This window comes from Antechinus flavipes, chromosome 2 (genome assembly GCF_016432865.1).
Source record: "Antechinus flavipes isolate AdamAnt ecotype Samford, QLD, Australia chromosome 2, AdamAnt_v2, whole genome shotgun sequence".
In the NCBI taxonomy this organism is placed as follows: Eukaryota; Metazoa; Chordata; class Mammalia; order Dasyuromorphia; family Dasyuridae; genus Antechinus; species Antechinus flavipes.
The window spans coordinates 481,753,727-481,777,463 of NC_067399.1; the positions used below are offsets into that span (position 1 = coordinate 481,753,727).

At 35.1% G+C, this 23,737-nt stretch overlaps 3 protein-coding genes across 4 annotated transcripts in view; 1 reads left to right on the forward strand and 2 right to left on the reverse strand.

The window, feature by feature from the left end:
• VPS35 (VPS35 retromer complex component) overlaps positions 1–6,594 on the reverse strand; it is a 35,849-nt gene extending 29,255 nt beyond the window's left edge. The window contains exon 1 of one of the 2 annotated variants that reach the window (XM_051979784.1): positions 6,510–6,594. In XM_051979784.1, coding sequence (XP_051835744.1) covers positions 6,510–6,512 — 3 coding nt within the window. In that variant the 5' untranslated portion in view covers positions 6,513–6,594. Of the gene's footprint in view, positions 1–5,846; positions 6,058–6,509 lie in introns of those variants that run through there. The other variant, XM_051979783.1, reaches the window with a different exon arrangement.
• Positions 6,595–6,799: 205 nt separating this feature from the next.
• Positions 6,800–17,362, forward strand: ORC6 (origin recognition complex subunit 6). The gene is made up of 7 exons (XM_051979786.1): positions 6,800–7,182; positions 8,946–9,075; positions 11,207–11,370; positions 11,628–11,717; positions 15,676–15,788; positions 16,264–16,338; positions 16,738–17,362. The coding sequence occupies exons 1-7, from the start codon at positions 7,007–7,009 to the stop codon at positions 16,854–16,856; spliced, it is 867 nt and encodes a 288-aa protein (XP_051835746.1). The 5' UTR covers positions 6,800–7,006; the 3' UTR covers positions 16,857–17,362.
• A 205-nt stretch (positions 17,363–17,567) lies between these two features.
• Positions 17,568–23,737, reverse strand: part of MYLK3 (myosin light chain kinase 3) — a 51,756-nt gene continuing 45,586 nt past the window's right edge. Inside the window, 4 exon segments of the mRNA XM_051979785.1 lie at positions 17,568–20,299; positions 21,049–21,181; positions 22,347–22,499; positions 23,210–23,338. Of these exon segments, the coding sequence (XP_051835745.1) occupies positions 20,219–20,299; positions 21,049–21,181; positions 22,347–22,499; positions 23,210–23,338 (496 nt within the window). The 3' untranslated portion in view covers positions 17,568–20,218.

Sequence of the window (23,737 nt, forward strand, 5' to 3'; positions counted from 1 at the left end):
AGAAAAACAGTTGAAAATTTTATCAGCACATTTTCCCTGCCAAATATATATCACAATAGTTTTTAGCCACAGCATCTTATCTAGGTTCCTTTAAGACCCATTCTACCTCCCAGAACCAACCACCTCTGATTTTTTGCTTGAATACAAAGAAAGCTATGTCCATATTCACATATTAGGCTAATGACCTAAGGATGCCAAGAGAGGGCAGTCACATATACAATAAATGCTTCTGTTTCCAGAACTGACTCTACATCCCAATAGCAGACTGCTCTCAAAGAAGCATGTGCTGCTGGTTTCAGAATGCTTGCATTATGCCAATACATTATAAATCACCATGGGCACAGCCACTCTCCCAAAACAATTCTTTCCTCAGGAGCTGTCCAATTTAAAATGCAGATAGCATCATTTCCTCCTTATTCCAGGGTTTTTTTTTTCCCCCCATCTAAGTTTATTCTGAACTGAGAAATCATGGATCCAGTAACTAAATTGTGGAAGTACTATCTCTTTCCTTAAGTAATACACGAGGGAAGAAAAACATTTGGGAAACAAGATTTTAAAATATTATATAATATGATTCAATTGATCCCATGGTACCTCCAATATTAAATAAATGTTGATAATTTTAAAACTCTAATTACTTTTAATTACTAATGCTGGAAATCCTCTCCATATCATTTCAATTAGAAAGAAACATAACTATATTAAAAAGAACACCAGAATTTAGTTCAGGTCCTTGACTCCACTACTTAAAAGCTATTAATTATAAGCAAGTCACAGCTTCTCTGATCATCAATTTCCTCATCTGTAAAACTAAGGAAAATAATGCTCATACTACTTATCACCAGAAATGTTATGAGCAAATCACTTAGTAAGCACAAAGGGGCTATATATATTTCCTATCCTATATAGGACTACATAATACAGAACTACAACATTGAAAAAATATAACTACAAGGCAGATATTATTCAGTAATGTGATCTGGTATAAAGGACCCTGAATTTGGAGGCAAAGGTCCTTTATTATAATTTCAACTCCACCATTTTCCTGGATTATCCTGGGCAAGTCACTACTTCCCAACTTTAATTTTCTCATCTGTAAATTTAGGGAATTGGACTAAATAAGGTCTTTTTAAAGTCTAAATTTATCATTCTATGATACTATCATTTCTTTCAACAAATGAATACATTAACATTAATCTCTAACTTATAATAACCTAGTCTTTAAGGTCAAACTAATAGTATGTATACAGCCTGTGTGTCTTCACATAGCATAAAATGCTAAAATTAAAAATATATACGTATTTAAAAAGTAATTTTAAAAGTTTTAAAGCAAAATTTCAAATGTTATAAAAAACAAATGATATAAAACACATATTCAAAGTAAACTTAGAGGACAATAGTTCATAAAAGAACATGAAGTGTATTAGCTAAGACCACCAAAACTACTGATTCTGAGGCCACAATAAAGGAAATATGCATTCTAAAATCCAATTTAACATTGGATTCTGGTGGCCTAAAGAATATCCATGGGTAAAATAACATTACCATTTTAAAAGTTTTTTTCAGATGATTTTATTAGGTTTTATGCCAGTTTATAATTTTTCCTTAAGAAAAACATTAGCAAGTTAAATTGCCAATTTAAAAATTATACTTTGAGTCTGGAAATTATCCACAATTGTGATTTTTAAAACAAAACAACCAGAAAGCTTCCTAACAATTATTAATATTCAAAAGTAAAATGGATTAACACAGGAGGTAATGGTTTTCGTCTCCCAGGAGGTCAAACAAAGGCAATATTTACTAGTCAGGTATGTGGACTAAAGGGACTAAATGACTTGTGAGGTTCCTTCCAACTCTGATCCACTGAAGGGAGAAAGTTTCTCTCAGACTTATTTAGGAGGCAAAACAGAAAGAATGCAGCATAATAATGCTGGGAAGGGCCAGAAATTTAATTCCATTGCATTTTCAGACAATCCCTTGTAAATAGCATTTTTGTTACCTTTAGACACTTGTACCCACAAAATCAGTAAAATTTCTTTACACTTAACTTAAAAAGGCCATAATGTCACTAGAATCCTAATACTCTGTAAAGATAGTTTTTTAACAGAAAAGGATAATATCAATATTAAAATTTTCAATGTTATAAGATTCTTTACACATCACCAAACAAGGCATGTTACCTTAATTGTAGATAACTGAGAGGCTGACAAAATAAAAGGCCTGTTAGCATTTCACTATATTTCATTTTTGTGATATTCTATTTTTCACCTGCTTGACTTTTACTAGATGAATAAACTACTAGGGCAATTTCTTCAATAACACTGGATTTCATCAAGGAAATTCTGTATAGCAGGAGTCAATATAATAAGAGCAATGCCATTTACAAACAAAAGTATCTGGAGGACCTCATCCATCTATAAAAAATCCCAACAAATGCCTTTAGCTAGCCTTCCTGTCTTATGTTTCACTTAATGCTCAGATGATCTGTGGCCATATATATTTCAAGAAATTTAGTATAATTTTAAGAATACCCATGAAGGATATCCTTTGCGCTAACCTATAAGTCAATTGTATTTAAGAGAACAAGAAAGTAGGATTTTCTACTCTCTACACCAGTCAAATCTATTATAACTTAAGTAGCGTAGAATATAGATAACCAATTATTAAAGTTATTGAACAGAAATTGTTATAATGTGAAATTTTGCTATAGCTGAAATTCTTGTTGTAACCAAGACCATGTCATCTTTTTCAAAACTTTAAAAAATCTCTTTTGATGTCAACTACCCAAAATAAAAAACAAGTAAAACAACAGTATATGAGAACCAAAGGAAATTTAACATAGATCGTATTCACAAAGATTATAAATCTTGTGTCCTTTTCTCAATACAAAATCCAAAAACATTTTTTTAAATGTTCCTCAGATACTACTCTCTAATGGAAGATCTTCGTGAAATACTAATATCTAATTAATTTGAAAAGGCATATGTATATATTTATATAGAGAGACAGATAGATATATAAAACAAGATACAAAATAAAGACTTTACCAAATACCATAGGATTATCAATGACACAGAAAAATCATGCCATTGATATTGGGGGGAGAGGGGAAATGACACATTAAAAAACAGCCATACAAAGGCAGCTAGGTGAGCCCAGTGGATAAAGTCCTTGAGTCAGAAGGATCTGAGTTCAAATCTCAGATATTTCATAAATATTTGAGTTAGTACCTGTATGACCCTGGGCAAGTCATTCAACACCAATTGCCCACACACACATACCCTACACAATGTTCCTCAGATACTACTCTCTAATGGAAGCTCTTCCTAAAATACTAATATCTAATTAATTTGAAAAGGCATATATATAAAATACAAAATAAAGACTTTACCAAATATCATAGTATTATTAATGGCACAGAAAAATCATGCCATTGATACTAGAGAGGGAAAAACAGCCACACAGAGGCAGCTAGGCACAGGGCTTGATAAAGCCCTTGAGTCAGAAGGACCTGAGTTTAAATCTCAGATATTTTACAAATATCTGAATTAGTACCTGTATGATCCTGGGCAAGTTATTTAGCACCAATTGCCCATGACAAACATACACACAAGCAGCGTACAAAACTGACAATCCAAGAAAACGTTTCTTACATCTTGTCCCGCAAAAAAAATTTATAATTTCCCAAGTACCTCTTAGTTATCATTCTTTCAACCTTTTCTTAGCCCTTCAGTTGGTAAGTTTTTCCAGATATTTCTTAGGTGCTTATCACTCTAAATATTTACAAATTTAATACAATAAAAATCTTATATTTTACTTCCCAAAACAAACTGATTGCCTCTAAAAAGGTTACAAAGAACAATAGTTATTGCTAGGCTTACTTAGGTCTTAAGGGACTACCCGAAGCATACAGAGGGTAAGCAACTTGCAATAATGGATTAAATTCTCAAAACAAAAATACCTCATTCTGACAAAATCTGTTTTCCCATATTTACAAATGTTAGATATAAAGAACAGGCTTTTCTGCAACATTTTATAGCAGTATTTTTAGAATACAATTTTAATCCAGATGTTATAGATGTGTGCACTTTTTGACAAACTATTCCCACAAAATCTGGGCCCTACAAAATAAGTCCAAAATTGAGAAATTAAAATCACAAAAAAAAGTTTATACTGAAAAAAAAAATTAGAGAATATCTATTTTAATCTCATTTTACAGATGAGAAGCCTGAGAAGCAAAAAAAATTAAGGGCTTTCTCAAAGGTCAAATTAGTGACAGGTTAGTGACAGGATCAAAGAAGAAGTTCCAGAACCAAGACTTCCTGGCTTCCATATCAATGTTCTTTTCCCTATGCTACCCTACTTGTCTGCCAAAAGTCATGTCAATAAAAATCTACCAGAAATTGAAAAGCATCAGTAAAATTTCTTATCAGCACAATCAACAAGCATTTACTTTATGTCAGGCATCACGCTAAGCCAAAGGGATACAAAGAAAGGACCCCAAAAAAAGTCTCTGTCCTCAAGGAATTCATATTCTAAAGGAGAAGACAACAGGCAAACAACTATTATCATAAAAGATAACATAAATAGTAGATGGAAAATAAAGTGCAAAGAGCCTTGGACCTGGAATCAGGAAGACTAATCTTCATGAATTGAAATTTGGCCTCAGGTAGTCACTTGTTGTGTGAGCCTGGGCAAGTCACTTAACCTTGTTTGTCTCAGTTCCTCATCTATAAAATGAGCTGGAGAAGGAAATGGCAACTATTCCAGTATCTGTGCCAAGAAAATTCCAAAAAGGGACCACAGAGAATTGGACAGAACTGAACTATGACAACAACCAGTTATATGAGTAAATAACATGCCAAATTTAATTCTACTTTCAGGTGAAATTTTTATAAAATTAACAACTAGAGGAAAGCATAATTTCAGATGCACTGAATTCTTCTAAGGTAGATAACTATGTCATTTTAACTAAAACAAACATTAAAAAATGTTTTCATATAACATAATCAAAAAAACAAGTCAAGCTCCAAGACAGGGAAGTGATTTATAATAATCAATAAAAAATTTTTTTCAAGTTAAAATTTACTTATCACCAGTTTTATCATGATTTGCTACTGTAACTAAGGTTAGCTAAGTAGAATAAGTTGGTTTTATGAAGAGATCACAAATAATAGTAAAACATTTATTAAGCAACTACTTTTGTACATCAGCATAATGCTAGGCATTATAGTAGTACAAAGTTCCACCTTATTCATAGAGATTTTAATTTAAAAGAAAGCTAGGATACCAGAACATAAGGACACATTAAAAAAGTCCAAAATATGGTGCTGCAAAGCCTTTTGAAAAAGGTGATAATCTTAAATTCCTTTAAGAAATGAGTGAAATTCAACAGGTACAGATACTGAGGGCATTCCAGACATCTCAAACAGGTTGAGCAAAGCAATGGAGTTCTGAGAACACAGCGCTTGTTGCAGGACAAAGAGAAGCAAGCAGCTTGGAGGTGGGGGTCAGAGGAAGGAGTGCAAGAGTGTATGAAAGGGAACTGGAAAGAAGGTTGGAAAGGCTAACTCTGTCTTGAGTTATAAAAAGCTTTGAATGCCTTGGTAGAGTAGTCTGAATCTAATTCAGAAGGTAATAAGGAATCACAAGCAATTAGAAGACCTGAATTTCATTTTATTCAGATATAAATATATCTGATTAGATTTTAGATATGGGGTGGGGCGAGTTAGAGAATGGTTGCTCAGGTTAAAATAAGGAAACAGGACCTTCATTTCTAGAAATGAAATCCGAAGTGACCCAGACACTGTCAAGGTACTCGTAACTCATTTACACAGGACCATTACCGATTTTCGATGAGGGGGTGGGCTCTCGGTTGACATTAGGACAGGTCTGACAGATGAACGTGACGGGTCTGGCCCATCCAAGGGCCCTGGAGGGTACTGAGCCTTTTATATTCATTCCCCACTCAAAGAAAGCAAAGTCAAGACGGCCGAGATGGTGCAGGGCACAAAGGGCGGATGAGGGCTGGAGGATGGTCAGCAAAGGGGCCGCCCCATGCCAAGCGTGTTTGTTTGCGGAATCAGCGCTTCCCCTCGCCCGCAGGACAGCGGACGCTCCGCGGCCCTCGCCTGGCGGTGGGGTAGTAGGCTCTTCCCGATAGCGGGACGGCTGCAGCGGCGGGATGACAGGAGCGGCCCCCGGCCTCTCGGCTGTCCACCGCTCCTGCTCCCTAGATGCCGCAGTCCCAGGCCAAGCAAGCAGCTTACCACTCGTTGGGGAGCCGCAGCAACCTGGGATTCCACGCCCCCTCCTTCACTGGACACAGCCCCGCCTGCGGCCTTCGCTTGGCCGCCCCCGGCTCCAGGCCGGCCCAGCCCCGGAGGTATCAGCCCACCCCATCACCGCCCCATTGGCCCCAAGAGGCTGGACACGGCAGGTGAGAGGCAAGGGAGGAATGGAAAGAAGAACTGGTTCTAGGGGTCCCCGCTGCCCCCCTCAACACTCACCATGGCGACTGCCCAGAGCCTGCGGCAAGCAGCACCAGCCCCGCGTCGAGCCCCGCGCCGTCATGTGACTCTGCGGCCCCGCGAGGCCCCACCTTTCCACTTCCCCGCGCTCCACCCCTTCAGAACGCCCCTCCATTGGCCCATGCCCAGAAACCAAGATCGCTTTCGCCCATTGGCTTTCATCGCCCAAACGACGGACGGGAACACTAAAGGACGGGAACAAAAGCCAATCGTTCTCCCGGGAACTAGGGGGCGGGGCCATAGCGTGCATTGGGAGGAGAGGCGTAGGGAAGCACCTGAATAAAGGGGAAGTAAAGAGACGCTTGCCGGGACAGCGAATCATCTGACTCGCACAGGGCTACGGAGCGTTGGACTGGAAGGAAGACTCGGAAAAGGTGGGATAGAGGCTCACCACACACCCGTCCCGGAAGAAACGCAGGCGCCGATGAAGACCGCGGATTGGCTCGTGCGGAAAAACTGCCCTATTCTCGGATCCAATGCTATCGTGTCAAGGGGGTCAGGCCAGGGTCTCATTGGTGGGTGAGCCGCTTGGCGCGCGCCTTTCGTCCTTCCCGCGGGAGGCTTTCTATCCCCGTTATCTGTGCGCCATGGAGCACGGGCCCGTTGCGCGTTTCGGACCTCGACTGGGTATCACGGACCCAGCTGTCCTGAGGTGAGTGGTGGTGCCGGGCCCCCAGGACACAGGAGGTGCTTCGAGAACAGCTTTTCGGGGCCACCCTGTGGAGAAATAGCTGCGTTCCCCCAATTCCTCAAAGAAGCCCCCGGGGGAGAGAGCAGGAATACAATGATAATCAAGAGAAACTGTCATTACTTTACTTTTTAACCGGATTTGTGTGATCATTACATGCAGCTGAGTGGTGTGGAGGACTTAGCATGAAGTCTGGAAGACCCAAGTTCATATTCAATTTAAGACACTTACTAGATTGTCACTTAATTCTGTTTGACTCAGTTTCCTCAGCAGTAAAAATGAGCTGGAGAGGGAAATAGCAAACCGCTCCAGTATCTTTGCCGAGAAAACCCCGAATAGGGTCATGAAGAATCAAACCAAAGGAAAAATAAGTGGTATCGGGATCTTTAGTGGGAATCCTTTATGGAAGTCTTATCACTTCTATTCTTCAAGAAATGTTTGGGGCATTTGCCTAGGATCATACAGAGAGGTTAAGTGACAACATCTCATTGTTCTTAATTATTCAGATTCGAGGAAGAATTTCGTAACTTGGGAGGCTTATGGGGAAAGAAAAGAAATTTTTTAAGAGCTTGAAAGAAATTTACCTGGCCTGTTTCTTGGTCTCTAACGTGAGATGGTTTGTCTAGATCATATAATTTATAACTGAAAGAGCCATCTCTGTATGGTCCTATAATTTCTTTTTTTTTACAGATGAAGAAGCTTAAGTCCTAGAGAGGTTGTTTGCCAAGATAATGCTTAGAAGGAGGTGGAATTTGAATCCAAGTCCTCCTCTCCCATATTCTCCAAGGTCTCCTCTGGTTCTTCATTTATTATGCCACTATATAAGGACTTTGTTCAGAGGAAGAGAGCTAGGATGGAGAGGAAGAGAAAGCCGCAACAGCAAAAAAGAAAGAAAAAAAGGTTTCAGCAAAACAGACCAGAAAGGTCTAACATTATATATAGTGGTCTATACTGCCCTGTGCAGACCTCTGTCAAAAAAGGAGAAAGTGCCTTCTCCTGTCTTCTTTGGTGCTGTGCTTGATCATTGTAATTGTTTTTTTTCATTGGTGACAATGTAATACCGGAGTCAAAAAAAGCTGCCACATTTTAAGCTACTTCTAAAAAGGGTGTCTAGAATGAGGGCAATGATCTGCTTATTGTGCTATTAGAACATAGCTGAAATACTGATTTCTTTAATTTGCCAAGTTGAAGATGCATCATTAAGATGGTGAAGGAAATGGAGACTAGGCTGTATGGGGAGCAGGTCAAGGGACTGGAATAATTAAAACTGGAAAAGAGATGAGGGAAATCAAATGGCTGCCTGTAAATATTTATTGTCTGTCATGTGAAAAAGTAATTGGCTTGTTCTTCTAGGTCCTAGAGAAAAGAACTAAGTATTATATGCTAGATATCAAATGGCAGATTTTCACCCGATAAAAAGAAATGTTTCCTCATAATTAGAGCTGTTCCACAGTGGAATGGGTTGGAGGGTTTCCTATCATTGGAAGTTTTTAGGGAAAAGAGAGGATTATCATTTGTCAATAGTGCTGAAGATATTCCTGCTTCAGTGATTCACTTAGGGAAAATGAGGAAAATATTGATAACAGCAACTTTGAAGGACTCTTTTGAATTGTAGGCAGAGTAGAATGATGGTGAAATCTATTTACTTAATCTTCTATCACCATTATTGAAAAAAGTCATTACTGTTTGCACAGGAAATAATTTATAGTTTCAATATTGTAATATAGGAAAGCTGAAGAGTATCTGCGTCTTTCCCAAGTAAAGTGCACTGGATTGTCTGCTCATACAACAGAAACAAGTAATGCAATCATGTGTCTGGACCTTGCTGCCACCGATATGAAATGGCCTTTAGACAGAGTAAGTGACTCCCTTTCACAGTATAATGACTTTTCCACTTATTTGCCTCTCGTTCTTAAATTCACAAAGTGTATAAATTATATAAACCATAGTTATTTGGATATGTCTTATCTGCTTTTAGTAGAATATACAATACGGTAGAAGCAGAGGTTGTGTCTTATTTCTCTCTCTCTCCCCCAATGCCCAACAAAGTGCATTGCACATTTGTTTGTTGGTGTTTAGTAAATGTTTGAAAAGAGAGAATTTAATTTTCTCATCTCTGAGGTCAAGCTTGGTTGTAAATTATATAACATCCTTTTTTTGGTAGTGTTCTTTCTATTTACATTATCAGAGTCATTATTTAGCTGAATCTGCTTATTTTATTCTGCATAAATTCCTATAAATCTTCAGCTGCTTCTCAGGAGTCTTTATATTTTTCATTTCTCATGGTACAGGAATATTTAATACATTCATGAACCATACCTCATGTAACTTTTCTTAACAGTTTCTTGTTACCATAAAAGGTACTGCTATAATATTTTAGTCTTTCTTTCTGAATTTAATTTCCTCTGGGCATATGCCTAATAATAGGATGTTTGTATAAAACAGCATGGGCATCTTTTTAAAAATAACATTTTATCTATAGTTTTTGTTTTCACATCATTTACATTTTCTACTATATCCCTTTCCTAACAAAGCAATCCCTTATTTTGAAAAAAAAAGGAATGAGAGAAAGAAAAAAGGATTAACAAACTAACCAACATATCAGAAAAATCTAACATTATACACAATACTCTATACTGAGGGTCTGCCAAAAATTGGGCATAGGTGTCTTCTCATGCCTTCTTTGATATTATGCTTGGTCATAATAATTGTTTTGATGGTTTTGTTTTCTTTCTCTCCGTTTATATTGTAGTCATCATAGTGATTTCCCAGTTGTGCTTGCTTTGCTTTTATATTCATCTTCTCTGTATTCATCATATTTCTTTTTTAGCACAAGAATATTCCATGACATTTATGTATAATATTTATTTAGCCATATGCCAAGCGATGTGTATCTACTTTTTTTCATTCTTTGCTTATAAAAATGCTGGTGTAGGTAGGGGTATTTTTTTTGACATTAACTTTCTGAAGTATGTGTCCAGAAATGGAATCACTGGGGCAAAGATATGGACATTTTAATCATTTCCTTAGTACAATTCAAAATTGCTTTACACACTGCATCAAAAGCATATTATTGTGTTGTTGACAATCTCCTCCAATACTGATTATACTATTTTGTCTTCTTTGCAAATCTGCTGGGTGTGCAGTGTACAACCCTTAGTGTTGTTTTCATTCCCATATCTCTTATCAATCATTAATAAGCCATATTTCTTATAGGTAAAAATAGGAAAATACCATCAATAGAACAAACTGAATAAAGAAGAATCAAAAACAATTAAAGTCAATAGCCCAGTGTTTGTAATTTTTCAGAAATCTGTTCATACCTTTTGACTACTTATCCATTGAGGAATGGTTCTTGCTCTTAAATATTATTATTAATATCCTATATATCTTGGTCTTCCAAAGAAATTTGATATTTTTTTTTCCTCGTCATTATAGTTATATTAGTTTTGGTTATGCAAAAACTCTTCAATTTTGTATCATCCAATTTATTTCAATTTTCTTGATTGCCTCCTGCACATGTTAAGAACTATTCCCTATTATTTGCTTTTGGATTGTTATTACTTTGTAGAAATGTTACTAGTTTTTGTATTTATTTTTGAAACCTGCTACTTTATTGTTGCTACAGTTTCTTTGTAGAATTTTCTAAATAAGCCATCATGCCATCAGCAAATTGGGATAATTATATTTCTTTGCTTTTGTTCATGCATTAAAATTTCTTCCTCTTATCTAAATTCTGGCATTTCTAAAATTATGACAGATAGTTGTGGGAAAAGGGAATGTGCATTTTTTTATGTTTATTGAGAACAATGTTAATGTTTTCCCATTGCAGATAGTGCTAGCTTTTGCTTTTAGATACTTTTAATCATATTTTAAATTTGTCCTATGTCTTTACATTGTTTGGTTTTTAACAAAAATGTGTTATATTTTGTAATGGGCTTTTTCTGCATTTATTGACATAATCATGTTCATGTTTTCTTTTTGGAAGACTTACTTAGTAAAACTTTCTGGTTTGAACAAGAAGATGTATCAAAGCTGTCTTAAGTCTTTTGAGTGTTTGCTGGGCCTGAATTCAAATCTTGGAATAAAAGACTTAGCTGTACAGTTTAACTGCGTGGAAGCAGTAAACATAGCTTCACAGATACTGCAGAGGTATGAAGAATAAAGAATTATGTGATTGCAAACTTGGTGTTCCACAAATTAAAATTTTTGATTTGAAAAAATATCTAGCTTTGTTATCAAAGATTTTGGCCTATAAAAATAATTAGTACACTTAAAACTGACAAGTGTTTAGTGATGTTAGTGTTATGTTAGTTATGTTATACCTTAGAAATCATGCTTATTCTATATATCACTTTAGAATCTGGACTACTTTTCTAATGAATACTATAAATACTGCTTTTTCATAGGTATGAAGCCAGCCTTCCCCAGATACAGAAAGTAGATCTAGATTTGTCCAAGCCTCTTTTCACAACAGCTGCACTATTTTCAGCATGCAGGTAAGGATATATTTTGTTAAGGAGTTATGTTTCCAAGGTTTATAAGTCACTTGCAACTCAGAACACACTTTCTTACAGAAATAATGTTTATTTGGTGGTTAGTTTCCAGGATAGTTCCCAAAGCCCATTAGCCTGTAATATAACTGTTCTTATCAGTTGTGATGGTACAAGTACTACATTTAGCCATATTATCTCAGAAACCAATGTGCCATAAAAGAAGTAAAAAATTGCACTCAAGTCAGAACAGTTTGACTTAACCAAATACATAAAAAGAAATCCATGCAAAAGATGATACAATTTTAAAGGCATGAGAATGGATTTTCACCATCTCAGAGGTCATCTAATCCAATATCTTATTACCCCTCTCAAAAAAAGAACTTCCAGAAGAATGGAAATATATATGGGATTATTACCGAGGGGGAGGGGAGGGGGGAGGATAATTGAGAAGAGATCAGAATCTTTTGTTCCGTTTGCCTATTTTCTCAACAAAATCTTTTAGTGCAGTCTATGTACATATTAAGGTATTTTTGTATAACATGACAATAGAACAGACTTTTACAAGCTGTTTTCTAGACATCTTAATAATCATAATTTACTTCATGATGTAGAAGATACAAAATCTTTGTGTTTATTGTTTCAAGGAACAATATTTTTTAAATTATTTACATATATACATATATATTTTAAGTATTGATTCAGTAAAGCAAACTTAGCCTTAAAAATCCTCTCCCATATGGTGGCAACTATGTTTATCTTAGATCATGCAAGTTTCCTTCATGGATGCAACCACAGACATAACTTTGTCCAGTAACATTCTGAATATCAATCTCAGGTGAGGCATAAAGTAAGGATATCGTGTCTGCCAAAGTTAGTCATAGACAACGTCCTAATGTCCTACACAGAATCCAGGTGATACCCATAGATTTGCTTTTATTTGCAAATAAAATTCTGATTAGAAGGCTTTTAATTTAGAAGTTCATATAGGAAAAACAAATTTTTAAAAATGTGTTGTAAAGGAACATTAATATATTGTTAGTAGAGTTATGAATTTATCCATATGTGTGTAGTGTGTGTGTGTGTGTGTGTGTGTGTGTGTGTGTGTGTGTGTTTGCGGAGGCAGTTGGGATTAAGTGACTTGCCCAGGATCACACACTTAGGACATGTTAAGTGTCTGAGAGCAGATTTGAACTCAGAGCCTCCTGACTTCAGGGTTGGTGCTCTATCCAGTGCACCACCTAGCTGCCCTCATTATCCAAACATTCTGAGAAACAATTTGGATTTATATCTTCAGAGTCATTAAACTATATGTACTATACATATTCTTTGACTCAGCAATGTCAGCACTTCAAGGCATATATCCCACATAAAGAGTTCAAATTCAGAAAAAAAGGATAGCTGTATATCAAAATATTCATAGCAATATTTTTTGTTGTAATAAGGAACTTAAAACAAAATAAGTACCCATCAAATGCCAAATTGTTGAATAAATTATATATAAGTGTAATGGAATATCATTGCACTGTAAGAAATGACGAATAAAACTAATTCAGAGACCTAAGAAGATATATATGAACTGATTTACAGAATAGAATAAAGAGAACTGAAAAAACAATTTTAACAGTGAGTACAACATCAAGGCAAACAACTTTTAGAGATTTTAGGAAATTTGATCAGTGAATTAATCTGTGATTAACCATGACTTTAGAAGACTAAAAAGACTAACTGTTCAAAATAATCCATACATTTTGAGACATACCAATATGTTAATTTGCTTGACTGTGTTTCTTTTGATGGTAGCAAATTAATGAATGATGAGCAAAATTCAAAAAATAATTGGAAGAAAAGAGCATCAACAAAAAGGTTTTAAAATACACAGAAGAAAATTATAAGAGAATACGGTGATTTTGTTACTACCATAATTTTTTTACATAATTTTTTTAAAAAAAAAAAACCTAAAGTAATAAGTTGATAGATTCATATAAAATACTGTTTGTACTTTGTATATTGAAGTGTTAATATTTGTTGATCACATTCTTAATAAAAAAAAATTCATTTAAAAGAATGTGTTACATATGAGAACTCTGATTACTATACTTACCATTCAAAATGTCAGAGAAATGACAGTGAGATATGCTTTTTTTTCTCACAGTTAAAAGGTGACCTGACAGTGGAATGAAGCATACATTGTCATAAATGACCAATTATCATTTATTTTGCTTACTGTGCTTCTTTGTTGTGATGAGGTAGGGGGTAAAGGCAGACATTGGGAATTATTGGGAAGTGACAGGTTTTTGCTTTTTTTGTTTTTTCCTTCAGGGCTTCAATAAAGCATGTTTGAAAAAAAGAATAAATGTCATAGACTGGGTGATAAATCCATTCATGTATTTTGCAGAGGGACAGTGAGCTGGGCCCCAAACTGATTAAGAGTAAGAGGAAGGATGGGAAATTATACAATGCTTCCATTGATGCCATATTGCTCCTTGCCACAAAGGCCCATCTTTTTTAACACCACTATTCTTCTCATAATGTGATATGGCTACAAATCATGAAGTAACACAATCATAGAAAAATCCAAATTGCATGTGACACAGAAGGGGAAGGGAAAATGTATGAAGAGTACATATTGTATGGAATAGTCAGTAGTTTATTACCAACAATGACTTATGGGCATAAAAGACATGGTTGGCAACGTGTACAGCTGGAAAAAAAGAGTCAGATATATTCATGTAGGGAAAGGATGATGGATAGACAGATATATTGTGCTGTTTCCTACCAAGTATTAAAAGACAAAGAAAGGTCATCAATGCATTGAATCCATCCCTGTGGGAAATTTTATAGATGATGAGAAGAAAGCTTGGGTAATTTGCAGTCTGCACCAGTGGAGGGAGTTCTCATGCCATTTAATAGATTGCAGATCTGTTGAACACAGAAATGTTATATATTCACAACTATAATACTTTATATTACTGTATTTTTTTAATTGAAAATTAAAGAATCATTAAGAATTAGTTAGGATTTTAAGAACTTAACCTGGGGACTTAGTTACTCTTTAGGGCACATGATATAGAGAAATGCATTCCAAATTCTAACTGATAATATCCTTCTCCTTGCTGTAGCTGTAGTGACAGCAAGCAAATTCCTCTCCTTTCAGAAAGCTACACAGTATTCATTTCATTAGTAAAGAATGTTTACAAGTTCAGTGTTTATATCTTAGGCTATCTGCATATGAATGTTAAAATCTGATCCCTGATTTATAAGCAAGGAAAGATTTGAAAGGGTTCCTCACTTTGTAAATTCTTTTGGTCCCACATAGTAAATGTAAGCAATGAAATGAAGTGAGTCAAGCATCTGAAAATAATGGGATATGTATGCCAAAAATGTTAGTTCTTTATATTTTAAATAGCTGAAAATTTAAGAAAATGAATATAGCCAATTCTGACATTCTTTTGTCTTCCCATGTGTTCTTCTCTTATAGCAGAAATTCTGATATAGAATGGGTATTTTCCACATTGTTACTAACTAAACTAACTAAATGAATAAGTAGATTCATAAGATGGACAGCATTCTTAAGGCTAAAATTTTATATTCGGGTTGAATGGTAAAAAAAAAAAAAAACAGTTTTTAGACACTTAGAACCCTCGCTAATAATGCAAGGGAAACAAAGAACAATTATAGTATAATGGAAAATGTTTTGGATTGAATTATCAGATATGTAGGTGCAAATCCTTCTTCTGACACGTAATGAATGGTTCCATGTTATCATAAATCAAATGGATATAAAAATACTTATCCTTAATAGAATTGTTCTAAGAATCAAATGATTGTATAAAATGTTTTTGTGGGCTTGTTATGTTAAAGTGCTAAAGAGATGTCAACTATCATTATTGTCTAGTATTATTATTGTGGAAGTGACAAGAAGAGGGCATTAATTATTTTAAGAAAATAAATTATTTTATAGGGTCCTAAAGATAAAAGTGAATAAAGACAAAATAGTGGCCACATCTGGTGTAAAGAAAACTGTTTTTGATCGACTCTGTAAACAATTGGAAAAGTTTGAACAGCAAGTTAAGGGTAAGTGTTCTGCAATTTATATTTCTGTGAATTTAAGCCAGATTACCACAATTGCACATTTATAGTTTACAAAAGCTTGTGTTACATAGATTGGTTCCCCAGACAAATGCTATAATATGCTCCATTCATGCACATAGGTCAGACTATTATAGTAATTATCTGTCAACTGGGACATATTGTCTTACAAGAGAAAACCAAGCCAAAGAAAAACCTCAAAATGTCTTTGCTTCCCTTCCCCACTTCCAATAAAACCAATGGCATTTGAGTAGGAAAGATCATAGGATAGAGCAAGAAAGAGCCTTAAAGTTCATCCGGTCTCTCCCCTCATTTACAAAGATGGAATCCATAGATCTCATGATGTAAATATAATGTAAGATTGTTTGGAAATTAAGCATACTAGATTCAAGATTTCATACCCGGAGGTGGGGAAGGGAAAAAAAGAATAATAACAATAATGTTTTTATTTTTCTTAAAGGAGAATCTAGCAGTTCAGCTTCTCCACCAGCCAAAAGACAGAAGATTATAATTGAACAGTCCAAGAAAGATGAAGGTAAAGATCACAATGACAAAAGTCATTGTGAAATGAAATTAATTTAAGGGAGTATTAAAATTCTAGCAATTATTTAAATATTCTGTTATCAAATCTAGTATAAAAATCTATCAGCTAGCCATTTTAGAAAAGTTCTTTTAAAGGTAGTCCCCACCATAAGCAATGGAAAAGTTTGAAGAATTCTTAGAATAGTTGGAGTGTATAAATAAAACTATGAGACTTTTAGCTTTCTATTTAAATTTGTTGCTTATATATATGAAAAACTTAAATCTTAGAAATTCAGGATTATTTTTAGTCTTAGGTTGGGATTTTTTTGTCTGTCCTAGTTTCTTAAAATAGAGACAAACTTTCAAGTTGCTAAGATTGAGAATTTTTAATCTCTTGAAATTTTCCTTACAGAAAAAGAAGATGAAGCAGAGTCTCCACGTAAGCCGCAGCAAAGTGAAGATTTAAAACAAGATTATGAAGAGTGGAAAAGGAAAATCTTAGAAAATGCTACAAAAGCACAAAAGAAGTAATTTCAGTTTCCAGATAACACCTGCCACCAAACATGATTCTTTCTTCCCCAGTGAGCTTTTGCTCTTGAGCAAGAATTCTAAAAACACTGCCTTAATACACTTGGGATTGTTTTTCCTAGGCAGTACCAAACATGTGATGCCAAGAAAAACCCTTTCAACTCCATTCTGAGTTTCCATATTTTGGAGAGGTTATTTAAAAGAAGGTAGGTAGCACAAAAGTCACATTTAAGGCTGTGGGAGCTAGCTCCTGAATTGGAAATAAACTTGACACAGTTAATTTTGTTATTTGTCCATTTGCCCATGAAGTATGTGCGCTCTCTTTTAAAGGAGTCTAAGGAAACTTAGTATTTAGATAATATATTAAGTTCCCGTTTTAAAGCTATACAAATAGGTTTTCATACTATTTGATGCTTTTGATTGTTTTTGCAGTTTTTAGAATCATAGAATCTTTTAGTTTAAATGAAATACTGAGACTTTTAAGATAATAAATTTTATTTCTGTGTCCAGCCTGTCTTAGCTTTTTGTTTAAAAAGCATTTTGCCATAAATAAGGAATAATTTTCCTCTTAGGCAAAAAAAAAAAAAAAAAATGCTTACTCTAGCAGGATATCTGAGAAGAAAATTGAATTTTTCTGTATTGTATTAGCTACCATACTAATAGTGATTTAAGAAGGCCACATAGTAGACTATAAATGAGGACAGTATTGCAAAATCAAGAAATGAACCAAGATTTATTTGTGCTTAAGCTTCAGATATATACAAGCTAACAGACACAGCAGCACTTATACACTCAACATTAAAAAATAAACCTATGGCATTTGGCCTTCATAGAAGGTGAAAAGATCTGGGAAGTGGTACCATATAGAATTTTATATTGGTTAGTTGGTTACTTTTTAATTACATATCTTCAAAGAATTAAAACACAAAAGTGCTGAGCCCAGTTTTTAAAATTTCATTTTATTACTAGATGCTTATGGTAGGCACATAATTTGTTTATTTGCTCTAGACCTATGATTTCATTGACTTATATACTCTGGTTGCAGAAATTCCCTACTGGTAAAGTAGATGAGCAGCTCATATATAACTTCTTATATATTGGAACACCGAGAAGTTTGAGGATTTACCAGTGGTCACAAATACAGGGATGCCCTAGAACCAGGATTTGAACCCAGCTCTTTCTCTATTCAATTCCATTACTCTTCTGCCACCACTTGGATATGTTCCAATTTTTGCAAAATACACAGCCTGTGTGAAATCTGAAGGGACTAAAAGCACTTTTAAAGAATCTTAGAGATTTTTTTTTTTTTAAGTCACAGAGCAGTTGAGCAGGATAAGGTTAAAAATTATAAGACAAAAATATAAACTATCTAATTGACTATATGGTTGTAACTTGTAACCTACAAGTAAAGTTTGCAAAATTAGTTTCCTAAAAATATTAATGCTTATACTCAATCTGAGAATGGCAATTCCCCACCTTTTGGAAGGAAAGTCATCTAGCAATCAAAAATGCCAGTATCTGTATGCAATATAATATTTGCTTTCTTACTTGAACTTGAAAGGAAAACAACTAATGGGAATGAAAATAGGAATAAAAACCAGCAATGAGGAAAAATTGCTGGCTTTCAACAGACTTGATATTCTATTAATGCTCATTATTTATTCTCAAGCAGTTTTGTGTTTCAAGCTGGTTTTTTTTTTTTTTCCTTTAATGAGTTGGAGAAATTTATAAAAGAGTCTTTTCTTAAACAGGGCTTAGGTTTGCTTTGTATTATCAATTTGCATTCTAATTTTACATAAAATTTTACTATTCCTGTGTGAAAAATTCTTATTCAAAATAATAAAATTTCTAGTCAGGTTGCTAGTAAACCTAAAACCCCTAAAATTTGTTCATAGGACCTGGGACAAGAAATGAAAACTGTTCTAAAGTTTAGAGTTAGAAAAATAAAAGTAAATAATAGTCTTAATTAGAATAGAGCCTGGATCTGTGATTTCAGTGGTATAGGGAACTCTCAAATAAGAAAATTCCCTCTTCCAATGCATGTTGGCACCTTTTCTGAAACTTCAATCTTTGAGAGTAGCCTAGAATACTGGAAGGTTAAATTATTGCCCAGAATTCAGCCAATATATTAGCGGTATCTAGGTCCTCTTGGCTCAAGGCTGGCTCTCTTCATTTTACAAGACAACTCATTCTTGTATTGAAAAATCATTCCTTTAAATTAAGCCAAAATCTTCTGCCCTATTACTTCTATTCAGTGTTTGTTTAACAGCCCTAACATTGAATCTTGGTTTCTGACAACTTTTAAGTATCCAAAGGCTTTAGAGTTACAGGTTTGGGGGAGAGGACTTGAAAAGTTACTTGTAGTTTTCAAAACTACTTGCCAAGTTTCACATTTAGAACAGTAAGGCAAAAATTGAGTTAAAAACCATCTAAGTCACTTGCTGTTTTTATTTCTCATTTTTTCCCTTTCTCCTTACATATATATATATATGTATGTCTGTGTATATATAGATGTACATACCTATATTCAGATATATGTGTGTATATATATAACTTTGCATTTTGTATTTCAAATTTTAAGCATATAAAGAACTATATATAAAAATTTTTTCCCCACTATTTTGTTATTGCCGTATACTTTGGTTTAAAAATTGAGCAACAATCAATCCCATTCCTTTGGGAAAATATCATGTAAAACACTTCTCTTCTATCTCTTGGTTTTTGGTACCAGTTCCCATGATTTCTAACCCAGTGTTGCTATACTCTAAACATAGGTTCTTAACCTGAGGTCCATAAACTTTTAAAAAATATTTTCTTAACTTTCAATATGATGTGTTTTGTTTTGTTTTTTGGTGGGGGGCAGGGGGTGGTAATCCTCTGTATTTAATGCATTTAAAAGCATTATTCTGAAAAGGGGTTTCTAGGCTTCACCAAACTCCCAAAGGGGACTATAACCCTCCCCCAAAAAAGATTAAGAATCCCTGTATTGAAACTTCATTATACCACCTAAACAACTAAAACCAAAAAGAAATCTCCACTTAATACCGTAGGAAAATACTGAATGCCTTGCCCCTATGCCACATACTACTATAATTGTAACTCAAAACAGGTTAAAAACGGATACTAATCACTCTTAAAATAGAATCTTATTTCCCTAACCCATTAAACATGCCTACTGTCATCACCTGGTAAAGTTTTTAATGCAGTTCTTTTATAGCAAGTTCATATCCAGGCCATAGTCATAGTCATAGTACTTAAACAATTTAAAAACAGGAAATCAAATACAGTAATAGCAAAAGGCCAGATCACTATACAAAGAATTTTCTCTCTTAGTTTCATCTCTAGCCTTCAGTATTGCAGAATGTTCAAAGCAGCATAGATGAGGCTTGAGGACAACCTGGAAATTTCCTAAGCCTGTTGGCAGCAGTCACTGCATAGAAGTGTTTCTTGAAAAAAAAAAAGAGAAAATTTTCATTTAAGAGGAAGGAATTGAAAAAAACAAGGAAATATGGTCAAATATTTCTTGTTTTAGTTGTAGTTAAATTATCTAGTGACCTCAAACTCACAAATTTGAAAAGTTGCTAGAATATAAGCTCCATGGGGGCAGGGATCATGTCTTAATCAAGTACTCTCATTGTGCTTCCCCTGGCCTCTGGTACAGAACTTTGCATATAGTTGGCACTTGATGAATGTCAAACACTTCTCTTTAATGACCTTAGAGTTGATTATCTAAAGTAACATAATTTGGCTTTGCCCTAACAACCCTCTACTTTTACATTTAGCCTTAAGTAAGAATGCAGTCTATCCTAAGGATAGTCTTTTAAAGCTCTCTTACATGATAGATAAGATAGCATAGCTATGGTTGTCAATTTAAGTCTATGAAATTAATTTAGTACATTTTCACTCAATTCTGAATTGTGAAGGCATCAGGCATTTAAATCCCACCTCAGGTATCTGACGACACCATTGAGAACATAGGTTTAAAATTTCTGGCTTTTTCAGTTATAAATATACCAACTATTGATTAATATGCCACCAGTATTTTAGACTATTAATTTAGGTTTCTTGAAGGAAAATATTTTGACCTCTTGTATTCAAAACATCAAGTGCAAATATAGCCAAGGTACTTTTAAAGGAACTATAAAAGAGAACCTGTTTCTTTTCCTTTGAAGCAAAACTACAACAAAAATCTTACTTTCCATTTTCTTTGAGCCATGTATTTCCGTAGAAGTATTTGGGACTTGAGCCGAACTTTAGACTTTGTGGCTTTGGTCAGCAGATTATTCACCCATTCGTGTTTCAGACATTGTGCAGCACTCATTCTACAACTAGAAAACCAAACAGGTGAAATTAGACAATTGGCTGTAATCTTTTGGACTATACAGAAATCTGAGGTAGAAGGCAAGCCAAAAGCTAGTGGTATTGATCCTTTATGTAGGTAGATTTTGGTCCTTTAGCTATCTTATAAAGGAGTTTCTTCTTGTGAATAGATTAGACCAGATGGCCACCCAGGTCCTTTCCAACTCAAAATCTGTGATTGTTGGATATTAATAAAGGAAGTCTGATCAAATCCTAAAAATTCCCATGTGCTACCAAGCTAGTCAAAAGTTCCCTAACTCCATGTAATTTAAAAGGCACAGATAGCCTGTAGTATCAAGGGAATGAGGTTTAGGGAAGCAATGTCTACTCTGTAGAAGAAAAATAACCAAATATATGTGAATCAAAGAGGGGAACCTCCTATAAGAGTTAATGTAAACTTGAACATTTGAATTAGAAATAATTTCTCATGTTGAAATTTTTTCAAAGTCAAAAATTATTAAACTAGCAGTAATCACTTTTACAGTTTACAAAATACTTGACATATCTCATTTGAGCCTCAGTATAACCCTTGAAGAAATCCTTCAACTTAAAATTAGTTGCTTGGAGTCCTGAAAGTTATTAATGCTCAGGACCACACAGCACATAAGTGCCTAAGGTCAGCTTGGTTTTGAGGACAACTCTTGTCATTGTGCTTGCTGTCTTTTATACTCACTGTAGAACTTATATCACTCATTTTGATATAGCTTCTTATTGCTTTTAAGTGTAAAAAAAAAAAAGCGAAGGGAGGAGGCAAGCAGCTTTTCCTCAGTAAGGAATAAAATTTTCCTTCCTTCTAATTATGTAATACCCTTACATGTATAAGTACTTGGAAATAACCATTTGCAAATATTTCTCCTGCCTAGGCATTTGCATATAAAATTATCAGTCTCATGCATTTAGAAAATATTTTCATTCTGTGAAGGCATTTTTTTCTAGATTTTTTTTCTCTCGTCCTTTTTGCCAATCTTTTTGAAGTGTGGACTAAGTAACCAGGAGAGAAATTTTCATGGAAGAAAATGGGATCTTTTACTCCCAGCAGATCACAGAACCAAGGCAAGGTTTCTGAAACTAACCCCGTTCTTTACAGGGGTTCTCCCAACTTGGTAAGGTCAGATCTCTCTGAAAAAGACATACCTCTTCTCTTTAACCAGGAGCCTAGAAATGAAATCTTTGGCTTCTTCTGACAGCCCTTCAAAGGCATCAGCATCAAAATCCCAGCTACAATTCACAATATAATTCATTGTCTCTGCATCTGTTTCCCCCAGAAATGGAGACAAGCCACTGAGCCTAGAAAGGAAATAAATGCCCATCAACAAATGGAAAAGCACATTATGATGAAATAAGTCATAACTTTAAATAGGAATAAGGAAGGGGTGTGTATGAAAGAAAACACCTATTACATCTCTGTGGGTCAGAAAGCTAATGAAAATTGAAGGAATATATCCAAGAGTAGTGCAACATGTTTTGGAGAAATTTTATATTGATCCCTTTCCCCTGTTCTTTCTCCAATCACAATCAATTTGGACCCAAATCTCAAATCATCAGTCTTCTAGACTTTGGTTCAATAAAAATATCTGGAGATATCTGAAGCAACCAGACTAGATAAAATGCTCCCCTGTCTCTTCCCAGAAATCTTGCTACCCAGATGTGTAATTAACTTACTCTAGGCATAGATGGTAGGATGTTAGAGAAATAAGAAATAAGCAGCTAAGATTCCCTTCCAGGCCTGAGTCTGCACATATAGTGTCTGCAAAGGGCCCAAGCTGTAAGGAAACCAAAAGCTATGATAACCAGCTTTCCTGGAAGTGAAAGCCAAGAGATTTTCTCCAAACTGGAACCAGAGACCTATGTTCATAGGAAGTTGAGGATGTTGAATCTGGACACTTGAATCTCCAACCAATTGCATGATGGAGCTACTTCCTCTTCCTAGTCCAAACCCAGCATAGGAGTTTTCTCATCATTGCTAAACTACTACCTGGTCAACCTGAATTACTTACAGCATATATGTGATGACACCCACACTCCACATGTCAGTGGGAAAGGAGACAAAGTCATAGTTCACCACTTCAGGAGCCAAGAATTCTGGGGTACCAAAGTTCACTTTCAGCTTCTCCCGGGGCTTGTACCTGTAGCCAGAGTCCAGGGGAACATCAGAGCTCTGAGAAAGGGGTTGGTGAAGACATGAAAAGGTGCAACAGGTAAACATGACTCTAGGGAGATATCTCTGAATTTAGAATCCTCTGACAATCATACTAGCTTGACTCCACTCTGTGAATCCTTTGTAATGTGGAGGAGATACATTCTCCTTCTCTCCCCCACTTTACCCAGTTGGTCACACACTGAAACTGGGAATGCAGAGCTAGGGGATACTATGAGAAAAACACAAAAGAAATAGTATAATCACATTCCCTGTTCTTAGAGAGCTTGCTCTGGATGGGGAGACAGAAGAGATACCATTTGCAAATAAATAGTAAATCCTTAAGGTGAAAACTTTAAAATAAAATTTTGTTGGCATTTTTTTTTTG

Excerpts from the sequence above, each read along its gene's own strand:
- ORC6 (XM_051979786.1), top strand. The coding sequence starts at position 7,007 with ATGCTATCGTGTCAAGGGGGTCAGGCCAGGGTCTCATTGGTGGGTGAG. Across the intron at positions 7,183-8,945 it reads ACGGACCCAGCTGTCCTGAG|GAAAGCTGAAGAGTATCTGC; the intron begins GTGAGTGGTGGT and ends ATTGTAATATAG. Across the intron at positions 11,718-15,675 it reads GCACTATTTTCAGCATGCAG|GGTCCTAAAGATAAAAGTGA; the intron begins GTAAGGATATAT and ends ATTATTTTATAG.